This window comes from Molothrus ater, chromosome 6 (genome assembly GCF_012460135.2).
Source record: "Molothrus ater isolate BHLD 08-10-18 breed brown headed cowbird chromosome 6, BPBGC_Mater_1.1, whole genome shotgun sequence".
Taxonomy (NCBI): domain Eukaryota; kingdom Metazoa; phylum Chordata; class Aves; order Passeriformes; family Icteridae; genus Molothrus; species Molothrus ater.
In genome coordinates, this window is record NC_050483.2 from 8,459,553 (window position 1) to 8,483,270 (window position 23,718).

General features: G+C 44.2%; 1 protein-coding gene across 1 annotated transcript in view; it reads right to left on the minus strand.

The window, feature by feature from the left end:
* ABTB2 (ankyrin repeat and BTB domain containing 2) overlaps positions 1-23,718 on the minus strand; it is a 111,479-nt gene that overhangs the window by 35,129 nt on the left and 52,632 nt on the right. Inside the window, exons 2-3 of the mRNA XM_036384923.2 lie at positions 4,158-4,304; positions 1,374-1,584 (exon numbers count right to left, since the gene is read on the minus strand). Of these exons, the coding sequence (XP_036240816.1) occupies positions 1,374-1,584; positions 4,158-4,304 (358 nt within the window). The remainder of the gene's footprint in view (positions 1-1,373; positions 1,585-4,157; positions 4,305-23,718) is intronic.

The window sequence follows — 23,718 nt, forward strand, 5'->3', positions numbered from 1 at the left end:
TATGTAGGGGTAACCTAGATTAAGGTTAGTGAGCACAAAAAACTGAGCCAGCAGCAGGCTGAGGTGTGCAGCCATGCTTCTCTCTACTCCTATTTTATTCAACTTAATTCCTCCTGATTCTTCATATCTGTACATCTCTTCCTTCTCTTTGTAGAGTTCTGCTCTTTTTGAAAAGATTTCAGGGGAGGATCGAACAGAAAGGCAACCTTTTTTTACTTCTGTAATTAATTATTTGTGTGTTACTAGGATTTCATACAGATTTCAGAAGCTGGGCTGAGTACAGTAAAGCCCAAGGTGGGAAGAAGAAACCATGTTATTTACAAAACTGCAGAGATGTTCTCCTCTCCCTGCTCACCTGTCCAAGAAGCATTTTGCTTTTCTGTTTTATGAGTATGGCCTCAGCACATCAATACACTGGGAAACTTCCCAATCACAGGCTGTTTTTGGGAAGGGCCAGGATAGAGCCTTCCCTCAGCCTGATGTCCAGCAGGCCAAAAAGACATCTAAAAAGCAAGCTAGAATAAATAATGGATAACCAGAAAACAGAACTTCCCATTTAAGATTTCTGAAATGAACAGAAACTTAGATGTGCATTTGGAAGTGGGGAAACAAGTCTGGAGTGGCCTGGCTGTCCCTACAGAATGCAACTGGGGAGCAGGAGCTGCCTGACCTGTCCAGGAACTCAGCTCTGAGGGCTCCTCAGCTCTCCTGTGCCACCAGCCTGTCAGGCAGCCTGCCAAGGGGCTGGGCAGGAAGGAAACCAGGGAGGCTTCCAAGAGCAAAAACATCCCGCTGGAAAATTTCTGACTGCTCTAATAATGGCCCTACTTTGAGAGTTGGTCATGGAGCTGGCAGCAGGCAGGGAGACCCACTGCCTTCCCTGGTTAGCTCCTGGCTTCCTGCAGAAATTTCTTTCTACTCCAGACACACAGCACCAACTGAAGTAACCCTCAAGTAGGATGTTCATAAATCCCCTGTTCATAAATCCCCTGAACCCTCCCCACAGCAAACGCCGTGGCTTTTCCCCAGAACGATGACAATTGTTAATTGGCACCATTCAGGAGGTAACATTTTCTTTGGGAAGGCCTCTCCTGCTTTAGGCAACCACATGTACTTTTGGCAAGGTCTCCAGACAAGCCCTGTTGGCAGCACACTGCCTTGTGCCTCGCTCGGAAAGACCGCACAAAAAACCAGCTCACTTTCCAGCTCCCATTCCAAGGCTTCACAAACTTGGCAGGGCTGACAAGCTAATGTGGCCTGGCTGCAGGAATAAGTGATGCCTCCTAGGTAGCATCCCACAAACCTGCCCTGGAAATTCAGCAGAAGGAGCCCTTTCAGCCTGCTCCGTGCCCGCTCCCAGCTCACCGACCTACCGCTCATTGCTCAGCGTCATCCTCGGAGGGTCCAGGTTGGGATTCTCCATGGACTCCATCTGGGGGCAGCGTAGGAAGTAGTAGAGGGTGTGGAGGGCATCAGGGGACCAGGAGATGGGCTGCTGCTGCCGGGTTTGCCTCACAGGGCTCATGCCGGGCCGGATGGTGTTCAGGCACTGCATGTGGTGCATGGCTCGCGAGACCAAATCGCCTGCGCGCACACACAGGGAGAAAACACAAAATCATTTCTTTATTAGGCACCCACAGTGCTTTTAATCATGCTTCTTGAACAAATCAAAGCTCTCACAGCTCAGAGGAATGTTTGCTGTGTGCACAGAACCTCCTCCACGAAGGCAGAGGGTGTCCTGTCCTTCAGGCTCCCGCATTTCTTTCAAATACCAAGTTATCAGTTAGAAAACATGAAGTGCAACACCTCTCAGTTAGCACACATTCTTTACAGTGAGTTGGCTGGTTTACTGCTGGTGTTCTCCTCTTTCCACCCACAAATAGCAAAATTTTTTGCCAGCCTACAAAAACTACTGATGTCTTTGTAAAATGCTCTCTGCCCAACCTGGCAGTGACAGTCTCACAAGGCAAAGTCAGTAGCACCAATACTTCACTCTCCTTTTTTTAGGAAGTTGCTCCCATTTCTTCCAACTGGGTCATGCTGTTCTACCCTCCTGTCCAGGCACTTGAGACAAATTAGTGACATTATGTTCAAAACAGAAACCCCTTCTTTGAGGGGTCTGCTGCTCCCATTCTCACCCCAGCTGCAGGTTTCTCCAGAACAGCCAGGACCTGACTCTCTTAATAAAAAGCCAATCTTTATCATGCTGGCTGTCTCAAGCTGTGCCAGAAATCTATCCCTCAGCATTATAAGAAATTCAGTCCAGGAGGTCTCTGGGCTTCTCATTCCTCTTGGTTTTTGAACTAGAGCCAACTGCCTCTGTGTCGGAGCACAGTGGACCTGAGGAGGCCTCGACTAAGGTGACCTGGATCATACAGTTGCACTCAGAATTTTAGGACTGCAGGTTTTTAAAAAGCTCCCAGAGCAATGACCCCAAAGTTGGTCTTTTTGCAATAAGCTTGCTTTAGGCACAACCCTGTTTAATCTCCTTGTGTTGTGGTACATTACAAACTCCAAAAAGCTCTAAAAGCTTCATCTTTGAGTAGTGTGACTACCAAACAGTGAGCTGAATTATTACTATACTTAGCTAGGATCTGTTTTTTCCTTGGGAGAATCTCTGCTGCTTTATGCTTCACAGTCCCCTCAAACTCTCACAGGAAACATTGCTCTATTGTGTCCAAAAGTTACAATACTGGGAAAGGATGGAACCAAAATAGTCACCCCATCACAAAGCTGGCTCCTGGGAAAGCAACCTGAGTTTAGTGTTGCCACATATGCATTAGCAACACCTCCCTCTGAAATTCTTAGGAAGTTATTATTTGTTCATTTATATCTAAAAGCAATACACTAAATTTGTTAGTCAGAAGCCCTGGGGTTCTACTGTTATACAGGAGAAAGCCCCACAAAGCTACTGTACGTCTAAACACGACATTTTTAGTGGTTCAGACCAACGGGGTATTAAAAATCTCAGCTTGTAGTCTAAAGCCCTGCCACTCCTTTGTTGTACAGCACATTCAGCTTTAAGGACCCACTTCAGAATAATAAAAAAATCCTTCTAACAACTCTGCCTTTCCACTTCAGTAGCTCCAGGATCCGCACGTTTTACGAGAGCATCACGGATCCTCCAGCACTGGTGCTAACACAGAAGTCTGCACAGTTTATAGCAGAAATGCATCTGGAATTCAAATTTTCAGCTCAGAATAACGTTCCTTCTCCTTTGCACACTCACTCTATTTTTCTGGCAATGGGCAGCAACGTTTTTTTTTAAAAAAAAAAGGCAACTGTATCAGGGGAGCCATTCACTGGATGTACTGACCAAGTTGGCCAGGCAGGGATGGGGGAAGAGGGAGAGAGGAAGCTGTATTCAATCCCACCCCCTTGCTACAAATGTTCTCTTGTGTTCCAGGATAAATAGAGGTGTGTTGAAGGAATTTGAAAACCTCAAACTAAGGCAGGTTGCAAAATAAATGGTGAAACACACAAACTCCTTACTGGCCCTGGCATTCATTAGCATTCAGATGGTGCAGGCTAAGAAAGTGATGCCAGCAGAAACGTTGCAAGGGGGAAAGTAGACCAGGAAAACACAAATCATTTTTGTTTACTTTAAAGGGGCTTTGTGAGTACTCTAGGAATGGAACATTTCATTTGGTCAGCTTTAAAAAAAAAAAAAGGGGATTGAACAAGTTTTTGTTACCAGAGTGCTCTCAGATTTTCTTTTTCCTACGCTTTTTGGTTTTTAAGTAACCAAAAACTTTTCCTTGAATATCCCAGACATGTCCACTGCAGAAACACTAACCAAGAGAACCCTCTTTGCTGTCTTTGGGAGGTTTGCTGTGCTTCACAAATGCACAGGAGAGCCTCCAGAGGCATCTGGGAAAGAGCATCCAATCTCAGCTGGCAGTAACATCTCTACCAAAAAAAAAAGAAGCACATCTCACACCTCTCCAGGTGAATGAGACATTAAACAGACTAATGAAACCAGCTGATTTTCATAAACAGCACCACCAGACGATTACATCTCACCCACATTAATGCTGCTCACGCTGCCAACAGTGGCAGTGCTCCTGCTGCCCCTCAGCAGTGGAGGAGGAGGGATGGGCTCTTGTGCCCGCTGCAAGAGCCCCACGGTGGATTAGAGGATTCCATCCCAGACTTACTCAGTTCCGAGATGCTCCCAACGCAGGTGGCCAGCAGGGACTGCTCCAGGGTCCGCAGCTCCAGCTGCGCGTAGGCGTCGGCCCGGCCGTCGCTGCACACCGAGCCGTCGTGGTAGGGGCTGAAGTAGGCAGGGAGGGACAGCACACCTGGGACAGAGCACACAGCACACCTCTTACAAATCAGCCCACACTTCGTGTGGAAAAGCAAATCCCTCCAGGAGGGATACAGAACTCACACCTTTCTCCGGGAATTTTTGAACGGTTCAAAGGAAATCAAACAGCGCTGTGAACACTGCTGGAATGGCTGAAACGGGCTCCAGGGAGTAAGGCTGGATGTTTCTACAGCCTTTAAGAGCTGGAAACAAATTGCAGTCGAGATAAAACTACATGAAAAGCTTTGGTTAAGTCTCTACTCTTGTTTATACAACAACAGGGCCGCGCACACACGGCTTGCTGCTGAACAGCTGTATGCAGATCCCCAGATAGAAAGGCCTGATCTGGAGAGATGTGGAATATAGCCTGGAGTCCACCTCATCCCTGCAACCCTGCAAACAAAACCAGGGGCTGTGCCAGCCCTTTGAACCTGCCATGCAGTTTCAGGTGCTCAGACTGTGGTTTCTGCATGTGCACGCCTCTGGATGCGCCCAGCAGTTCTGAGGCTGCCTGAATTTTCGTCTCTGTAAATGACCCCATGCGAGAGACAGAGAGAGAGAGAGAGAGAGAGAGAGAGAGAGAGAGAGAGAGAGAGAGAGAGAGAGATTAGGAAGGTAATTACACTGCACACACGTGTTTACCACACACATCTCCTCTCCATCAAATGCACAGGAACTGATTGCTCTGTGTGGCACAGAGAAAAGGGGGAATGTGACCTCTGGAGTGGATGTGAGGCAGGGAGCGTGACAGGCTGGGCTTGGAGAGTGACCTGCCCTGTCAAGGGGCACCCTGGGGTAGATCTGGTGCCACTGCATCCACAGGGCAGGTGGACTCCAAAAAGCCACCTGCAGTCACTCAGCCATTGTTCCTGTGCCCTCCCTACTGCCCCATTTTTAATTACAGATCCATCCCACAATTCCAGCAGCACCTCCTGGCCCATATTTTCCCCGATTCCAGACAAGGGCACTCAGAGCAGCCACGACTGCCTGTGCTCTTAGCCTGCTGCATCCTGTATTTCTGCTTTTTAACTTTGATCCCTAGCAATAGAGTTCAGCTTGGACCCACGTTTCCTTCCACCCTCACCTCCCGACCCTGGCTCAGGCTGGGATGTGGAGATCCTTTACTCCTGTGGCAGTGACCTCCTGTCACATAGGTGCTGGGTATTGTTGCCCAACAAAACCCTGCAACTCATTGTGCAAGACCTTTTGTTTCTTTGTCTCGATGTTCTCTTTTGAGATTTTATGCTGGATTGATCTCTCCTACCCTTTTCACATCCTCTTTGCATCCTGCTTTGTGGCAAAGCCAAGGGCTGTATCAAAAACTTCCTGGACATGATGAGAATAAGGGAATGATTTATCCTGTTGTGCTTCTTCACTGTACATCACTGTTGGTTAATGGAGAATGCTCTGCCAATGCCCTCTTAACCTGAATAATTAGGAAGTTGAGGCTTTAAGAGCTACCAGAAGCCATGCATGCAAACTAGGAGAGCTTTGCTTTAAATACACTATACAGAGCCTAAGCCACTTCCTTTTCCATGCCAAAGCTATGAAAGGATGTTTGAGAGACATATGGATTGAATTTATGGCAGAGGGAGAATGAAAACAGCCTGGTTTGTCAAAACTTTCAAATAGAGGCACATAATTCGACAGAGGCAAAAACAGAAACTGGCAGCTCCACTGCTGAGCCCGGCAGAGGGAAAGGAGTGGGGCACATCTCTGCCAGCCCCTTTCAGTTGGTTGTGTTTTCTAACAAGGAATTAAAGATTTGCAGAACGCTTTGGCTCGCAAAAGGCAACAACATTTTCTCAGTTTTTCAGTTCACAGTTTGCCAGGTGATGCTTGGAAACAGGGAGGATTTATTTACCTTTGGAAAAATGACTCATCCAAGATAGCTATGGACAAGATTAATGCTGTCACCTGCCTTGGCACAGCTGAGGAACATCCTTTAGGCACCAGAGAGGAATGAGGAACTCACCAAGACTTTGGCCATGTGCCAAAGCCCAGTGATGCCACCCTGGGATCGGAGAGGGGGATGAATGACACACAGATTCCCAAGGCTCCCCACATCTGGCAGGTCTCCGCAGGTACAAGCAGGCCTGGGAATGAGGACACTGCTCCCAACACTGATTTTGGGACAGTGGGAAGCAAACAGAAATGTACCACACAGCTATTCTATCTTGCAGCACCCTAACCCTGGGTTTCCCCTCTGATCCACTCCCAGTAACTCTGTAGAGCTGGAAAAGCATCATTGTTGCTCTTCAGATCAGAAATTCAGGCACAAGGACATCTGCAGTCAAGCTTTGCCTAGTGATGTTTTAAGTAGGAAAAGGACTTAATCTTTAATACCAATTAAAAACCCCATTTTTTGATAACAGGCAAGTACCTTGTGCTGATTATTTGTATCCCAAACTATGGTTCTTGCTCTCCTACTTCCCAAATAATGGAATTTTCAGTCAACAGGTGTTAATATGGTATAAACCATGGGCAGTTTCTGTCTGGCATTCACATTGCTGCATTTTCATATTAGTGGCAACACTGGTTTTAATAATGACTAGCAAGATAAGCAAAACTGCAACTGAAATAAATCAATCCATGTCAGAACACTCTCAGTTTGATATTCACCTTTATTTCCTGACTTTCCAAACTGTGTTTTTCCCACAAAACAATGCAGAACAATACATAATTACTGCGCAGGAATGAACCACTTGGGCAGCATGTTTAATTAAGATTTTAAGTACAGGATCCAGGCCCTGGTGGAGCTAAGGAGAGACTAAATTCAAGTGTGGCTTAGCTCAAACCTCAGGAGCAGCAAGAGCTCACAAGTCACCTCTGGAATGGCCTGATTCTCAATTAAAGCATGGCTGGCTAACAATTTTTTCCTGATCTTTCCACAGCTTTTGAAACAGCAGCTGGAAATAAAGCCATATTTATTCTGCCTCAGTTAAATATGAGACCTGTTCACAAGCACTTGCTGCCAACGCTCTTAAAAGGCAGTCACGACTGGGTGAAATTCCAGTTAAGCAGTTCCTTAAACTCAAATTATTCTGCTTGCCTAAAGAGTTTGAAATTGTTGTCCGTAATCTGATGCTTTTTAATAGCAACTGAAAATGTTTCCAGTCTGAGCAAGATCCAGGGAAAAGTCTGTTCACACTCCTGGACATCTTTCTGCTTTAAGAGGTGCAGCAGCTCTGCGGAGAGCTTTGGCTGCAACGTGAGGGCTCCCCCGAGCAGGGCTGGGCAAAGCTCTTGCGTGGTTTCCAGCACGTGCTGGAACACCTCTGCTTTGGAGACAGGCTGGGAGAGTTGGGAATGTTCAACCTGGAGAGGTGAAGGGTCCAGGGAGGACCTAGGGGATGCAAGAGAGCTGGAGAGGGGTTTTGGACAAGGGCATGGAGCGACAGCATAAAGGGGAATGGCTTTGAACTGAAGAAGGGTGCGTTTAGAGGGGATGTCGGGAAGGAATTTTTTGCTATAAGGGTGGGAAGGCCCTGGCACAGTTTCCCAGAGAAACTGTGGCTGTCCCATCCCTGGGAATGTTCAAAGCCAGGTTTGACAGGATTTGGAGCAACCTGGTCTAAGGCAAGGTGTTCCGGCCCATGGCAAGGGGCTTGGAACTATTTGGAACTAAATTATCTCTAAAAGTGCCCTCTAAGCCAAACCACTGCCTGATTCTATGACTCCCCAGGCTGGGCAGTCAATCCAGTTCCTCAAGCAGGACAATTCCTGTAAGGAACCCCAGGTCCATCTCTGAATGTCCTCATAATTCAGAGGCTGGCATCAAATTCTGTTCTTTTGCTCTCAAGATACAGGCAAATGCAGACCTTTCCCTGAATTTTGCTCTGAGATTGGAATGTTTGACTTTTCAGCTACCCACGGCCCCTTCACAGCTCAAACCATTTGTACGCCACGGTTATGCTAAGGGACTTGCCATCATTTTTACCTTGTTGTAATGGTTTTCTCTGGGCTTTCTCCAGTCTGGACCCTTGATGTTGGCAGACAGCTTCCTAGAGATTAACTCATCAGCCATTTGATGGCTTTCAAACACTTCTATGATGTCTAGAGGTTAAGATGGGGCCACTCACAAGTGGCAAAGGGCCAAGGAGTCTTGGCTGGAAAGCACTTGAATTCTGCTGTCTGGGATTCCTCATGGAAATTGCCCAGGGTACTGATTTCCTTATTTCAGAAATGCACTGGCTCTGCTCATGACAGATTAGGCAAAGGATCAGGAATATAATTAGGACAGGGATATACACCATAAACTACTGACACGGAAAAACTGCTTTTTTAAAAATAAACCTAGCAAAATGCATGGGACAATACAATGTGCTATTTATACCTAAACACTTCCATAAAACAAATCAGAACAGTAGGAAAAAAAGCACCTATTTGGCCAAACCAACCAGAAAGCCCTTGGAAAATTCAAAATCATCTCTATACATTATAAATTGCTGCTAAAAGTCCCATGTGTGAAACAAGGAGTGCTGTGAGTATGCTTGAAAAATGCACTAGGAAACCCTACAGCAGGAATCCCTACAGCAGCGTGCTTTTGCAATGTTTGGCTTGGGATAAATTCTGCAAGAAACATTCCGGGGGGTGGGAATGATGGCTGATCCCTGTGAAGTGAAATTCTGGAAGGCCCAAGTTTTGAAGGCGGACAGTGATGACCTCACTGTGCTGGAGTTGCCAAATCCCACCGATTCCAAGGGAGCCTGGGGAAAGCTCAGCCAAGTGCAAGTGCAGTTCCCACGTTGGAACGTGGCCATGACATCGGGACGGCTGTCACCTTGCACAAAGTCCTGCCATTCCTCATGGCCAGGAGCATTCAAGGCTCTCCTTGTTCTCCCTTCCTCGTTCTCCCACACCACACAATGCCCTGCAGTTCCCTCTTGCCAATCAGTTCCCAGTGTGGAGCACCAGCAGGAATTAATGCCAGTTCCTGGAGTTCTGTTTTCTCCTTGCTGACCTACCGCGGCTAGCAAAGCTCAACCCCTCTTTATTTTATGAAATGAGTTGGGATCATTTTGACAGAACATAAACAAATCCCTCCACAAAACAGCAACCAAAGTGTTCCTGATGGAGCTCCCTCAACATTTAAACACATCAGGCTCTATAATCAGCTGCAGCCATGTTATAGATGGTGAGAGAGGCTTGTGATCAGGGAACAATGCACCTAATTGCTCATATATAGGAAAAGAGTGTGGCTTCTGCTAGAAAGCAGGCAGGCATCTCTCCCAGTTTGTCAGCAGTAAGAAAAATCAAACACAGTTTCCTATATCTGCATCCACATTAAACAGTAATTCTGTAATTGGAAACAGGAGGAGAAGCAGAGGAGGGAGAAGCTGCAAGTGGAGGAGATTTTAAAATTTTCTGCACGTGCTACGCTGGATCTCTCCATCAAAGAGCTGATGTCCTAAGGGGACACTTCTGGACATCTCAGAGTCACACAGCCCTCAGTCTTGGTCCTACTGCTCAAATAGACAACATTCTCTCCAAATTAACAAAAAACAGTTTTCCTGGACTTCAGGAATGTTATCAGAGAATGAGTTGCCTTCGTGCTCACAGTCTTCCTATAGCTCAGTGTCTACAGGCATTGCTCAAGTAAAGTACCAAAATAACCCAGGAGAGACTTATAAAGCACTCTCAAAATTCACCACTCTTTCCTCCGGGGGTGCAGGTCACTGCAGAACTGGAAGTCTAAAAAGCAGGGAAACCCACAGAGCATACAGCCAGGGAAGGGGCAGGAGCCTGTGGACCATCACTAAAAATGCCTCCCTAGTCCTGGGAAACTCCCTGTGCCTGTCTTCATCCCACACATTTTGCTAGGAACATGGTGGAATTGGACAAAGGTAGGAAGGATCTGTATTCCATTTGAATCCAGCTGTGATATATGGGCTTGCAAATGACTATAAAAGTAGGAGAAAGGCCTTGGTTTAATACCGAGTCAGAATTTACTGAGTCACTAATCCCACTTCCATATCCCTGTGGTCTTCTGGACAACCACTAACCTGGCCTGGCCCCAAGCACTTAATTGAACATAAGCACAAGGGAACATACCCTGGGCTTGCATTGTCATAACTGCCAAAAAACAGCACAATGACTGTCCTCATTCCCATTTCTGAGACGGAGAAACGCGGGCAAAAGGAAGAGAAGCAACCGCAAAACTCCTGCACCAGAACCAGCACTTGGCAAAGCCCAAACCTCCCAGTTCAAATTCTCAGTGTGACAAACTGGGCAGCACAGAGCCATTGCTCCCTGTTCAAAATTCCCAGTTCAAATTCTCAGTGTGACAAACTGGCCAGCACAGAGCCATTGCTCCCTGTTCAAAATTCCCTGTTCAAATTCTCAGTGTGACAAACTGGCCAGCACAGAGCCCTTGCTCCCACAACCCGGATGCAGAGTCTGGAAATAAATGGAATAACTATGTGGCTTTAAGTCTAGGTTTGTAGAATTATGCTTCCTGTTTTATATGTCCTAATAAAAGACCTTTGGGGATATAATCTGTAAATATAAACTGTAAATGCTTCCTACTATTATTACTTCCTACAACTACTTCTGAAGAGGAGTATGTGTGCCCAGATGTCAACAAGTACATCCCTAAAACTCGGTTGATCCTTTTGGAATTTTGTACATGTTATTTTCCAGTCATTGGCTCTTCTATGCAGGGCCCAAGGGCAGGCAAAGACCTGCACTACACTGTAATATCAGTATTAAAAAAATACACCAGTTATCAATAAATCCGTGTTTCCATGGATTCTTATTTTCAGGGTCCAATAAGGCACACTAAAGAGGAAATCCCATACTGGGTTAGAAATATCAATGAAAAAACAAAGTTTTATGAGGAGTGGTATAAATAGATTATGAACACTGTGAAAGAAATAGAAAACCAGAATCCTGTGCCAAAAAATTACTGTGGTCCAAGAAGCTGAAGTCTTAGAATTCCCTACTTGTGTAAACCCCGACCAGTTTGAATAATCTCAGAGTCTCAGTCTGCTTATCTGGAAAATGAGGATATTGCTTCATTCCTGGTAAGGGTGGCGTGACAGCAGCAGTGTTCTTGCTTCATTTCTCATCCTCAACTTACTCCTTCACGCTGCTCAACATTTAGCAGTGTCCCCATTTCCCATATGTGTCAGTAGCACATTTTTTGCCCCTTACCAACAAGCCCTTTTTTCATTTACAAAGCCCTTTTTACCTTCAATAAGGCTCCCCAAGATGCAGCTACTTCTGAGATGAAAGTACAGATATTATGACAATATTTAGTTGCACCTCAGTGGAGCTTATGACATCAGAAGAGAAGCTTTACCCAACTCTGAGAGGGTTAAGGAAAGCAAAATTATTTTAGCCCTGTAGAGATGTGAATGTGGACACAATACTGGACATTTGTTCTGACAAACAGAACAGATGTACCATAAGAAATTATAAAGAAACAACATATATATATATATATATATATATATATATAGTTATGCAAGCTAAAAACAATAAGCTTTGTTTTTGAAACGGAGAGAGGTATGACTGGTAAGCAGTGGTAAGAGTCCTTTAGTGGCACTGCTGTGGGGATCAGAAGGCTTAGGAAGAAGAGGGTTCTGTCTCCATTCCCCTGGAATTCTTCAGAAGTCTCCAATTTAGGTGCTTTTACAGTAAAACCAGCTTCATTTGGTGTAAGCAGTGGGACTGCAGCAACTGCAGGCACCAGCTCGAGCCCTCATACCCTCCACAATACCCTCTTCTAATCCATTCCTTATTGTTCACTGTCCTTCCTGTAATCTGGCCTTTGAATCATGCCCAGTTCCCCAGATGTGCTCTGAGTAAGCTCTTTGTACATCCCATAATGACCTCTCTTTACTTGCCTTCAATTCTTCTATTTATACATCCCATGATCTGTATGCTTGCCAAACAAAGAGGATAGTAAATTTATATCCTCAGCCACTCCCAGTTCCTTTTCTTAGGGAATGTCATGACAGAGACTCTGACCAGGGAAGTACTCCAGAATAATCCAGTGCAATCCCTTCTAACGTATTCCAGAGCAATTTTTGGGAAGAAATTACCCCTGCATGGCTGCTTCTTCATACAGGTGAGTCCTTGGCCTGATAAAATCTACCCTCCTTAGCCTCTCCTGGCTGTTGCAAGCCATTAAAATCAGATTTCAGAAACCATGGTCACTTAATAATAAACATCAAGACTACAATTACATCAGTTAATGACCTAAAATATCAGAGTGTCGTAAGAGCTGATTACTCTCAGTTTATTTTTAAAAAGCCACGAGGAAATAGGAGCTCAGAAGTAACCAACTCACTGCTCCTAAAGGAATTTTTTAGGCAACTCAGGGCCTGTCTCCTTCAGCTGTCAGTAACAGCAGCTTAGGTTTTGTCTGGGTGAAATATGCATCTGTCACTCAATATGAAATTGAAATTTTATCTAAGAGAAACACAGTGCAGCGCCGAGCCCGTGAAGTCTGACCTCAGGAGGGCAAGGCTTGGAGGCTCCCCAGGATGAGCACATTCCCACCCTGCCTGCAGACAAAAATGATTCAGCTTTGGAGTCACCGGCCAGACAGCACAAAACCTGGGGCGGGTGCATGGTGAGCAGTTCAGGAGAAAAGAGCCAGCACCACTGTAGATTCGATACCTCCAGTTTAACCTTCAGTATTATTTCAGCACAGCAGCGTTTACGTGCATGAGTAAGTCATGAATCACAAGCTTTGTCATTTTTTACCCCAGCTCTGGCCGCAGCCCATATAAGTGCAAGCTTTTGGGACGAGACAAACACGAAAAGCTTCACCATCCTGATAACAATGTTTGTGTTTGACAAGCAGCATTAGGCAGGGTTTGCTCTCCAAGAGTATTTTGATAGCACTAAAGACCAGCAGCAATTCTAGCCCAGGACAGAAGCTATGCCTCTCGTAATTTTCATTTCCTCAAACAAACACTTGGAAGTATTTGGCAGTTCCCCCCTCAATACAGCTGATTAGTCTCTTACTAATGACAGTATTTTGCAACTTTCTGCTTCCTCACATCAAAGCATCCTGGAGATCTTGTCAACAATGACCAATTGTTTAGACACTCAGAAGTGAAGCTGAGGAATTCCACTTACTCACCAACTGCTCAGCTTTACCCTCAATCTGAAAGATCTGCAATGCTCGAGCCCATTTCTCGCATCGTGTGTGGCACTCAAGGACCATCTCATACCATCCACATTCATGCCTGGCCTCCTTCCATGACGTCTTGCTCTGGTTTCAGCACCTATTTTACTCCCTGCTTCTGCATCTGAATTCCTCTTTCTTGTCCCTCATCACCTCTTCATTGTCATCACACTTGCATTCAGGCTCCAACCTTTTCAAGGCTCCACACCCGTCCCAAAGGAGAGCAGATCCAACATCTATTTTTGAAAGTGCCCTTCAGGGGTGGCAACACTGTAAGAATTTGGCAATATTTGTAAAGCTGGCAGGCAAAAGAAAAAAAAAACCAACCAAATCCAACTGTACTACAAGGCTCTGGCCTGTCTCACTATTGCACAAGTGCCAAGTGCATTTCAAAATCTAAGTCTCTTGGTTGTAGCCATTTATAGTTTGTATAAAAAGCATAACTTGTACACTTCCATTAGAGCCCTAAATATAACTACCCTGAGCAAGTTCTCGCTGCTCAAACAGGACCTCTTTGAATTTTGTTTCCAAAAGAATGTTGCTGCCACTATATTATTTACAGACATTTACATTAAGATCTGAATACTTGGTCAGGAAACCACTCTGATTAATGGATCTCCAACATTGTTTTATAACTGAAGAAAACCAGTATTTTTATTTTAAAACAGCAAATTTTTTTGCATAAGCGTAAAAAGCAGCAGTTCTCAGGATGGCCACGGTTCTTTGAAGAATTTGGAAACACAACCACATGTTCTGGATTTTTAACACAACATGTGTGTAGGGGAAAATTAGAATCCTAATCTTGTATTTTATGTTAAAAATACACTTTGATATCTCTATCACAGCCGTGCAGCAGATCCATAATGGATTCAAGCATTCAGCCCAATTGATTTTGACAGCCTGCTGCGGTCTCAGGGCTTTCCTGCACAGGACTTCCAGTTACCCCATTTCATAGCATGCAATTATTGTCCTGACACTTGGAACACTGTTATTTGTAGAGGTGAAATGAAGGAAAAAAAAAAACCAAAACATTTTTCATCATTTCAGGAAAATTATGGAAAAACAAGGAAAATTGCCTCACAGCAGAAGAAAGTGAAATATAAACGAAAGAACTTTTTAGAGCAAGCTCCTTTAACTGACAAAAACTAAACAGCTGGAAAAAACTTCTTTATTTTAATGAACAATCACAGTGTCACCTTTGTCCATAAAACTTCTATAGTCATTAAGGTACAAAATAAAACCTCTATTTTCTATTTTGTGGGTTCTCTGTTGTTTTAAATTATGATTTTCTCTCTGAGGGCAATGTGGAGCATCTCCACTGCTGCAAGGCAGAGATGCACAGCATGGAAGGACTTGAAAAGCAAAGGTCCATCCCACACAAATAACCCCATCCCACAGAAGTAATCATTTTTTGGATCCAGCTGTTTGTCTGCAACTACTATATCCCAGCAATAGTAATAGCTTTGATTATTGCCAAGGGAAAAAACGTCTTAGAAGGCTTTTTAGATTTGTCATGGAATAAAGCAAAAGGCAGAACCATGGCAGAGGCTCATTTGGGGAGGCTCAGCTGTCTAAGAATGCTTTTTTTCGTTCTTTTCACCAAATTATTGAAGTGACAGCTCAAATAAGAGACTGTTCTGTTAAAAAAGACAAGCTGGTAAAGGCTAAAACTGGGCTGCCCTGCAGCTCCACTTCTGGGTGGGAACAGACTGGAATAGGAGATAGGGAACATCACTTGGAACTGACACAGAAACTTATTTGGAGTTCAAACTGTACTTCAGAACAATCTTTTCCCCCAAAAGTAATACAATAATAATAACAGGGATGGTAAAGGAGCACACAGAAGACTCAGAGAGGCTGGAAATAGATATATGGAAGAAGGACGGTGAAAAAGTAACAGGAAAAAAACCGCAAACTCTAAACATTCCCTGATGGAAGAAATTAGTGAAAGAATGGGAAACAGTCCTATAAATAAGGCAACATTGGAAATATTTTATTTTTCCTCAAAATTCTTGAGGAACATGTGACACTCTCTATCCTTTAACCCCCAGGATCATTTCTCTCCCTTTCCCTCATCCCATTCCTTAAGAAGTGGCACAACAAACAAAGGGTGATTGAGCAGAGCTGGACATGCCTTGGCCCTGTGCTGATGGAACTTGATACCCACTGTAGCTGTGTGGGCAAAGCCATCCAGCTTCCAATACCCCTTCCCTGGCTAATTTCAAGATCACCATAATAAGATAAAAAAATAAATGTCTCAATTTTTAAACACCCTGCTTTGAAACCTGAAGTTACTTGGGTTTGATTTGGGGTTTTTTGCTGTTTTATAGTTCTTCAGGGGAGAATAATCAGACAAACAGAAAAATGTAACAGTCTCCTCACTACCTATTTTCAAGATGATCTTCACCTTCCTGCCCTGTTCTTTCTAATAAATCACTGATTTACTGTTAGGGCCCTGCAGGCTCGACCATTGCTTCTTCATCTCAGTGGGAGCCAAATGATGATTGAGATGCCAATATATTAGGCTGGCCAGATTCAAAGCAGGGTAAGGAACAAAGCATTTGTGGAGAGTGAAGATAAATGAATATAAATCAAGTGCTAAGCCATTTTCTGTGATGGATTAGCACCTTTCTTTGACCCAATAATGTCAAGGGGTCTCCATGCTGACAGGAACTAATGTGGAAATCTGTGCTGTGCAAAGCCAGGAGGAATCCTGATCTGCAGCTGCACTGCTCCTCTGTTTGCATTTTGCTCTCACTCAGGTGTGAGCAATCCATCTCCTCCATCTCCCCTTGGGAAATGTCACCACAGTGCCCACTAAAACTATCTCTAGAGTATAAAAGGTTTCTTCTATTCTGACTTTCTGCCTGTAATCCCATTCTTATCAGTAAACCAGCAGGTCACAGATGGTACCTAGGCAAGGACTGGATGGAAAAGTTTTCTCAGTATCTCACAGAATGGTCTGGGTTGAAGGGATCATCTCAAGGAATCATCTCATTCCAACCCCCTCCTGTGATCATCTTCCACTGTCCCAGCTTGCTCCAAGCCCTGTCCAATATGACCTGGAAAGATTCCAGGGATGGGGCAGCCACAGCTTCTCTGGGAACCTGTGCCAGGGCCTCAGCACCCTCACAGGGAAGAATTTCTTCCCAGTATCTCATCTAACCCTGTCTTCTGTCAGTGTGAATCCATTCCCCCCTGTCCTGTCACTTTAAGCCCTTGTCTAAAGTCTCTCTCCTTTCTTGTAGCTCCCTCCAGGTACTGGAAGCTGCAATTAGGTCACCCCAAGCCTTCTCCCTGGTATCTGGTGATGTTGCCAAAGTACAAAACTATACAGAGCCAGCAGCAAAAAACACACATTTGGATCAAATCTGGCAACTGCAATTTTGCCAAAAACAGATGTGAGGGAAAAAACATTATTGTACACAGAGAAAACTTCAGTGGGAGTCGAGGCCAAACCTCTCAGTTCTGGCCATGTGCAGTAGCTGGAGCTGTACTGTATTATATTAAAGAGTGGTTAAAATGCACTGCATCACTGGCTGGTGGCAAAGCTGGAGGGTTTGAGAGCAGGAAACACATCCAAGCCCTGCAGCTATTGCAGCTCCCACCACTGGCATTTTCCAGATGCAAAAGTCGTGTATGACTTGTCCAAACCAAGAAAAGAGAGAGGTTTATCCTGTGTCTGTGACCTGAGCCTGGACACTCGGCTCTGTGGAAACAAGGGTTCTGTGCCTGGGGTGCTCTCCCAGCTCGCTCTGGATCTGGGTGCAGACAGCCTGGGAAGCTCAGATCCCACAGGTGAGTGGCACTCGTTTAACCTGCTGCAGACTGAGTCACCTCTCACCCTCTCTGATGAAAGACCATCGATATTATGTGCTCCAGGCTGGATTCCACCCTCGTGTCACCACATTACCCTGATAAGAGGCAATATCTCAGACACCCAAGGCATTAAAAATCAGCTGAAAGTGCTCTCATTACCACCTACATTGTTTTAAATTTCCAGTGAACTACATCCTAAGTGAGAGCAGCCCTGCTCCTCTTTGTCCCAAGCTTTGTGCTCCTGGCCTCTGCTTTTGTCAATATTCTCCCTCAGCAGGATCAGCTTTGGCTACATCAATTCCTTGCCTCAGTGTAAGCACTGCATAAACACACAAATGCAAGTGCAGGCATAAAAGGGCAGTGGGGAAATGTTTGGGGGCAAAAAAGGATGGGTGAGACTGCAGCACCCCCGATTTAGTTCAGCTAAAACCGGCACAAAATCACACCACCCTGCCAGTGCCACCACATCTTGTAGGAATAACAGAAACTGCTGAAATGCTCAAAAAATCATAAATTAAATAAAACTTCTTAAATTTAATCTCTTCTGCTTTCAGACAAAATAGTAAAAGACTTACTTTTAGAAGTCAATAGAAAACTTATCCACAGTTTTGGCATTCTGAAGCAAATGGAATTTGCCAAGTGCAAGAAGTTGTTTATAAGAAAAGAAACAGAGAACTGGAAGTGGTTCCAGAAAATTTATTATGACCCACCTGACTGTAGCCAAGAATATTACATCAGCCCAGATAGCCTGAGAACTGAAACAATATTGCTCTCAAATTAGCAACTTGTTGGTACCACAGGCAGGGAGAAATGGTTTTGCAGGAGGTCTGGGTTCTCTCCTCAGCTCTGATGGGCAAGGCTGCTTCTAAACTCACTCCCTGTGACCAGAAACAAAGGATTTCTTCTCTTGATTCCTGAGGTTGGTTGGTTGGGGAAATGGTGTTTGTTTTTACAACATCTTAAGATTCTTAGGGCAGTGAGCATCTCTTAGTAAGGCCTCCAGAACTCTCTGTACTCCACATGAGCTTTCTTGGTTCATGCTGAAAGAGGAATGACTACAAGGTAACTCCAGCCCAAAAGCCACAGAGCTCCTGGTGCTGATGGTGAGTTAGAATTAAGTATAGTGCCAGCAATCCAGGGAATTCTGTGGTGCCACGTTCAAAAAAGGAAAGCACAGCACAGGCAAAAAGGGCAGCTGACATTTAAGTAATTCAAAGATCATAATTAGAGAACACCTCTGCAATATTTAGACAATTTCCCTCCAAAATAAAACACAGCACTGAGTAGTTTAGACATGACAGCTCATCCAACAACTTTCTCTTCCTCTCCCACTGCAATCAAAGCCTGAGTGTTCCCCACTGCAGCTGCAGGGTGATTTCTCTCATTTAGTAGCACTGATAAATTACCTATTTTATGAAAGTCTAAGAAGCCAAGACTCATAAACTCTCTGATGGAGCTGGCATGACATCATTAATTCTGAAGCAGCACTATAGATGCCTTTTATCTTGAAGCATCTAAAAGAACTTTCTTATACATTAAACAAGGTGGTTCATCAGCAGTGCTTCCTGGACAGAGCCTCTCCCTTCTCTTTCTCTCCCCTCACACTGGAGCATTCTGAGGAAAAAAGGTCTGAAATGAGGTTCTGCTTCTGAACATTTAGTTCTTACAATGGTGAATCCTCTTTAACAGCTCCAGTAATCTCCTATTAATCTCTCACCATACTCTGGGGCAAAAATATAATCATCTTTAATCCTTTGGGGCTGGGGGAAGTTCCAGGATACAACCCTGAACCAAAAGCACTTAGTGCCTGAGTTAAAGCTTTCAGTACATCATCCCAGGATGAACAGGCTCCCTCCAAGTTATCAGCATATCCTGACTCAAAACCTCCATGAATACCATGGTCAGACCCAGATGGAAAAATGCCACTCAAGCATTGACTCCGGTAAGAACCACATTGCATCCAACCACAGAGAGCTCAGTTCTTATAAGCTTGGTCACATCATCCATAAGGCTCATGTTAGGTCTAGATCATGCCATAGTTCATATTTTATGTGATTTTTTTTATCTATAAAATACATAAACCACATAAGCAAATAGCTAATGAAAAGCAGAACGCAGGAAATTTTACAGGGCAAACAGAGGTCATCTGTTTCAAAGAGGTTATGTTGTCATTTGTGTTTCTGCTGCCAAATGTCTTCTCCACAAATAAAAGAACATTTATTTCATCAGGTTTCATTCCCAATTTCACTTTCTGTATTTTGTCATGAAAAGGAAATGCACTTTAGATACATCAGCATTTCTCTTCTCCTCACCACTGAGGAGGAAAATCACGGGGGGCTGGTGGTTATTTGTTTGTTTAGGTTTTTTGTTTGTTTTTATCCACACCTGCCCGAAATCTGAGGCGGGGATTTCAAACTATCACAAAAAGCTGTGAAGGAGGCATTTGGGCCCACTACACAAACACAGTGTTTTGTCAAAATTAGGTTGAGATTTAGGCTTCACTAAAGACATCATCATCACCACTCTTGTTTCAAACATGGTTAAAAAGCTGAGGATTAGGTCTAACTGGAGCCTTTAGGAACTATTTCCATCTCTGCACTTCTTAGGTAGGAAGGAAAAGGTCTCTGAATTTATTTTCATGTAACAGACTGAAAAAACAAACTGACAATTCCTCTTTTCTTCTGAGATGCAATGAATAGACCCAAACCACTCTTTGCAGAACACTGATTTATGGATTTGAATCGCCTTGGCCCTTCCTCCTTTTAAAGCAGTTTGAAGTTTTAAACAATACCTGGTACAAAGCAAAGATCCCTATCACTGTCTTTGTTTTCCAGCAGGAGAAACAGAGGCACAGCCATCAAAGCCCTTGGAAACCCAGTGCCCTGGAAGTCAGGGAAAAGGGTGGGAGAACAGAAGGGGTTATCAATAATTCTTTTCCTGTTTGCACATCTTTGGTGACCACATGGCACCTGGTGCCATGTCCAGGTGAAATCCATCTCCCTCAAGCAGATTTATGAAATATCCTCCATGGAACCTGCCTGACAGCCTAAAAGTTCAAGGCATTTCCATATGGATATGGTTTATTCAGTGTCTTCAGCTGGGAGGTACAACAGAAAAATAAATCATTTCAATGCTAGCCTACATTAGTATTGTTTTGGTTATCCTCTGGCTTGTTTTCTTTATGTGCCCTTTCTCCTGAGAGATAGTGCCAACAAGACATGCACCTCTACCGAAAAGCAATGGAAGAGTCCAGAAGGAATGGGCACATTCACTCTGCCACTCTCCTATTTTCTCTCTTTGTTAAACAAGCACCCCTGTTTTGTTTCACTGCTCCTGTGCACCAGGCTAAAGGCTTCCAAGCTTTTTCCACAACAATATCCAAAGGCCTGTTCCAGCACAGTGTTCTGGATGGTTTTTCCAGTGCACACACATATTCCCCCAGCTGACTTCTTTCATTTCCAAGTTATTGTACCATTAGAATGACAAGATGAGATTTATTGCACAGGCAGACGTATCTTAAATAACCCAGAGAGGCGCTGACATTCCCAGCTCTGGATGGGGCCTGTGCAAACCCCTCTCTCCTGCTGGAAGGACAAGCTGAGATCAGATTGATGTGGAGGTTTTCAGCAGGGAATGATTAAAAATTAAAAAAAAAAAAAAAACTGGGGGAGGGAAGGTATTTTGAAGAAAAACTTCTCTATTCTCAGAAGAGAAGGACAGCTATTTTTGAGGCAGCATTAAAAACCCCAAGCCTGTGCTGAAATAGAGGTTGGAGTGGGAAAAGCCATTGGAGGCTGGAAAGGCAACAGTAGGTTTAGTACACAGCTCCTGGGACCCAGCAGCAGAAATACTGAACTTATTCCAGTCTGCCACTAAATCATGTGGCTAAGGCATTTCCCTCAGCTTTCTCATCTGTTTAACAGTTACCAACCCTGCTTCCACAGACCCTGCCTCAGAGATGCTGGAAAACGCTCTGAGATGCGAGGAAGGAAGCGGCAGGGCAAGACAAAAGCTCTCAGTCTGCGCAGGGGAAAAGCTCTAAACTGAACACTAAATTCCTGATCCACTGAGAGCAAAGCTGAGCATTAGTCTGCTGCTTTATATAAAACATAATGCTGTATATATCAGCCTGAAAGCAAGGCAACTTCAGAATTCTGGGTTTCCTCCGAAGGATTCTGGGGGGAAAAAAAAAACCTCAACCAACACAGAGCAAGACAACTCTCAGTGAACAAAGCCATGACAAAGTCAGCAGCTGCTTCAAGACAAGTATTAACCTGAAAAACAAGCACTTTCTTGTCTATTACAAGGCAGGTGTTGCTGCCATTACAGATTTCTGATATTTGCAATTCAATCTTTAATTCTCAACCAGTGCAGGGACAAGGCAGAGCTGGGGAAGAACCCAGAAGTTCTGTCCAGATCCACCAAAGGCGCTGCTCGTTGCCTCTGTGTTTGTGGCAACATCTGTGTCCTGATAAAAATACAATTTTTTTTAACATTTCCAAAACAAATTACACAGCAAAGAAGCTGCTTTACAACAAATTATGAGATAAGGCTAAATCTCTCTCTGCTCTCTCCCCAGCCTTTAAAAGCCTGAAGGGAGATGAAAGGCGAGCCAGAGCATGCCAGTGGGAGCAGGCAAATGACTTCAAGATCACCAGTGACACACACAGAAAATTCCCTTTACTGGCACTGTCTGACCAGAGAGGGGGGAAAAATCAATTAAAAAAGAAGATCAATCCCTTGTGGTGAGACTAAAAGACACCCAGCTTCATCAGCCATCTTCACTTTGAGCTTTACACAAAGCTTCACTTTGTTTGAAACTTGGAGCCTTGGAGCAAGGGATGAGCACGAGGCTTGCTCTGTCACAAGGTAGAGCACAGAAGGATGTTGTTGTTGGGGAATTATATCCCCCAATTAGGACATTTTACTCCATGCCTTCTTTTCCATGCCTGTGAACTGAGGAATAACACAGGAATTTCTATTCAATATTCAGAGTTTCAATTCTTGATGAGCAAGGCTCATTTCTGCAGCGCAGCTTCTCTCTGAGTTCTGTTTCAGTTTGACACAGAGGCTGCAGAGAGGACAGTTTGCAATAATTCTGCAATGAGTAATGAACCCACAGGGCTTCCATCTGCAGCATGTGAGCCATGGAACTTCCCAGAGGAGGAAAAGGCCTTTCCCTGCAGCTCAGCCTGGCTGGACTCTATCAGCAGCTACTCCCAACCCACGTGCTCCAGCATCTCCCTCTTGCATGGAACCAATCCATGCTGAAATTGCACTTATCACCCTCAGCTTTTACTCCCGACTTCAATTGTCATCTTTAAAACAAAGTTATTTCTTTCCTTGCAGTTTTCCACATTCCCTGACTGGTTCTGAGCAGCTCCAACTCCATATGACATTAATAACATTGCCCCTGTGAGGACCTGCTGCTCCATTCCCCTTGGGGCTGAACTGCAGACAAGTTTGTGACAGGCAGAGCCAAAAAAAAAAAAAAAAAAAGCTTATTTCATCACATAAGAGACTGATTTTTACTTTAATTCCAGACCAATCCCTTCCAAAAATAAAAGGCAAGTAAATGGTCAGTTCAGCTTCTCTGCTGCCTTTCCCAAGGTCATGACCAAGGGCTGGCAGGCTCACAGCCAGGCTGTGAAAGGGATGAATTTCCCCTTCCTGATCTCTTAAAAAGTGTAACATCTTGGCTCACTCTCATGCCTCTTTAATCTCTTTGCTGTATTCATACATTCTCCTCACCAACTAGAATGCAATTGCTGTTCCACAGTCTTTTTTTTTCAAAAAACATTCCTTGTTCATTTTATTATTTAACATCATCTGATCCTGCACTCTGGAAGCAGAGCGCTTTTGGAGTGCCCATAAATCACATCACAAACGAGACTGAAATAACTTTATTTATTATTATTGTTCCTGTTATGTTTTACAGCCTATTATTGGAAGCAGCTTATCCTGCCACGTATAAAGTCTAGATGAATTAACAAACAAACAAAAAACCCCAAAAGCAAACAACAGAAGACCCAGGTACCACCTGTAGCTCATACTACTGGAAGTAAGGGCTGAGGAAGTTGCAAGGAGGGAGCTCTTGCTGGAATTTCTACACTGTCACCTTCACTGGAGCATTTTCTGCTTTGTGCTGACCAAGGAAATGCAAATCATCTTCTCCCACAGTATTCCACCAACTAAAGTGTGCAGGTCTGCATGGTTCAGAACCACTATGGCAGAAACCAGAAGTGAAAAAGGTTTTCTGGCGCTCTCTCTACATCTTCTGAAAAGTGAACTCTATTAAGACAGTGGTTTCCTTCCAGTTTAAGGCAACAAAAGTCAAACTGGGAGTCTACAATACCAAATTAAAGGACTAAAATAAAGTATTATGGGTAACAAAGAATTGGGGGGAAAAAAATCCTCACACCAAGAAAGCACTTGGTATCTTTGGCTC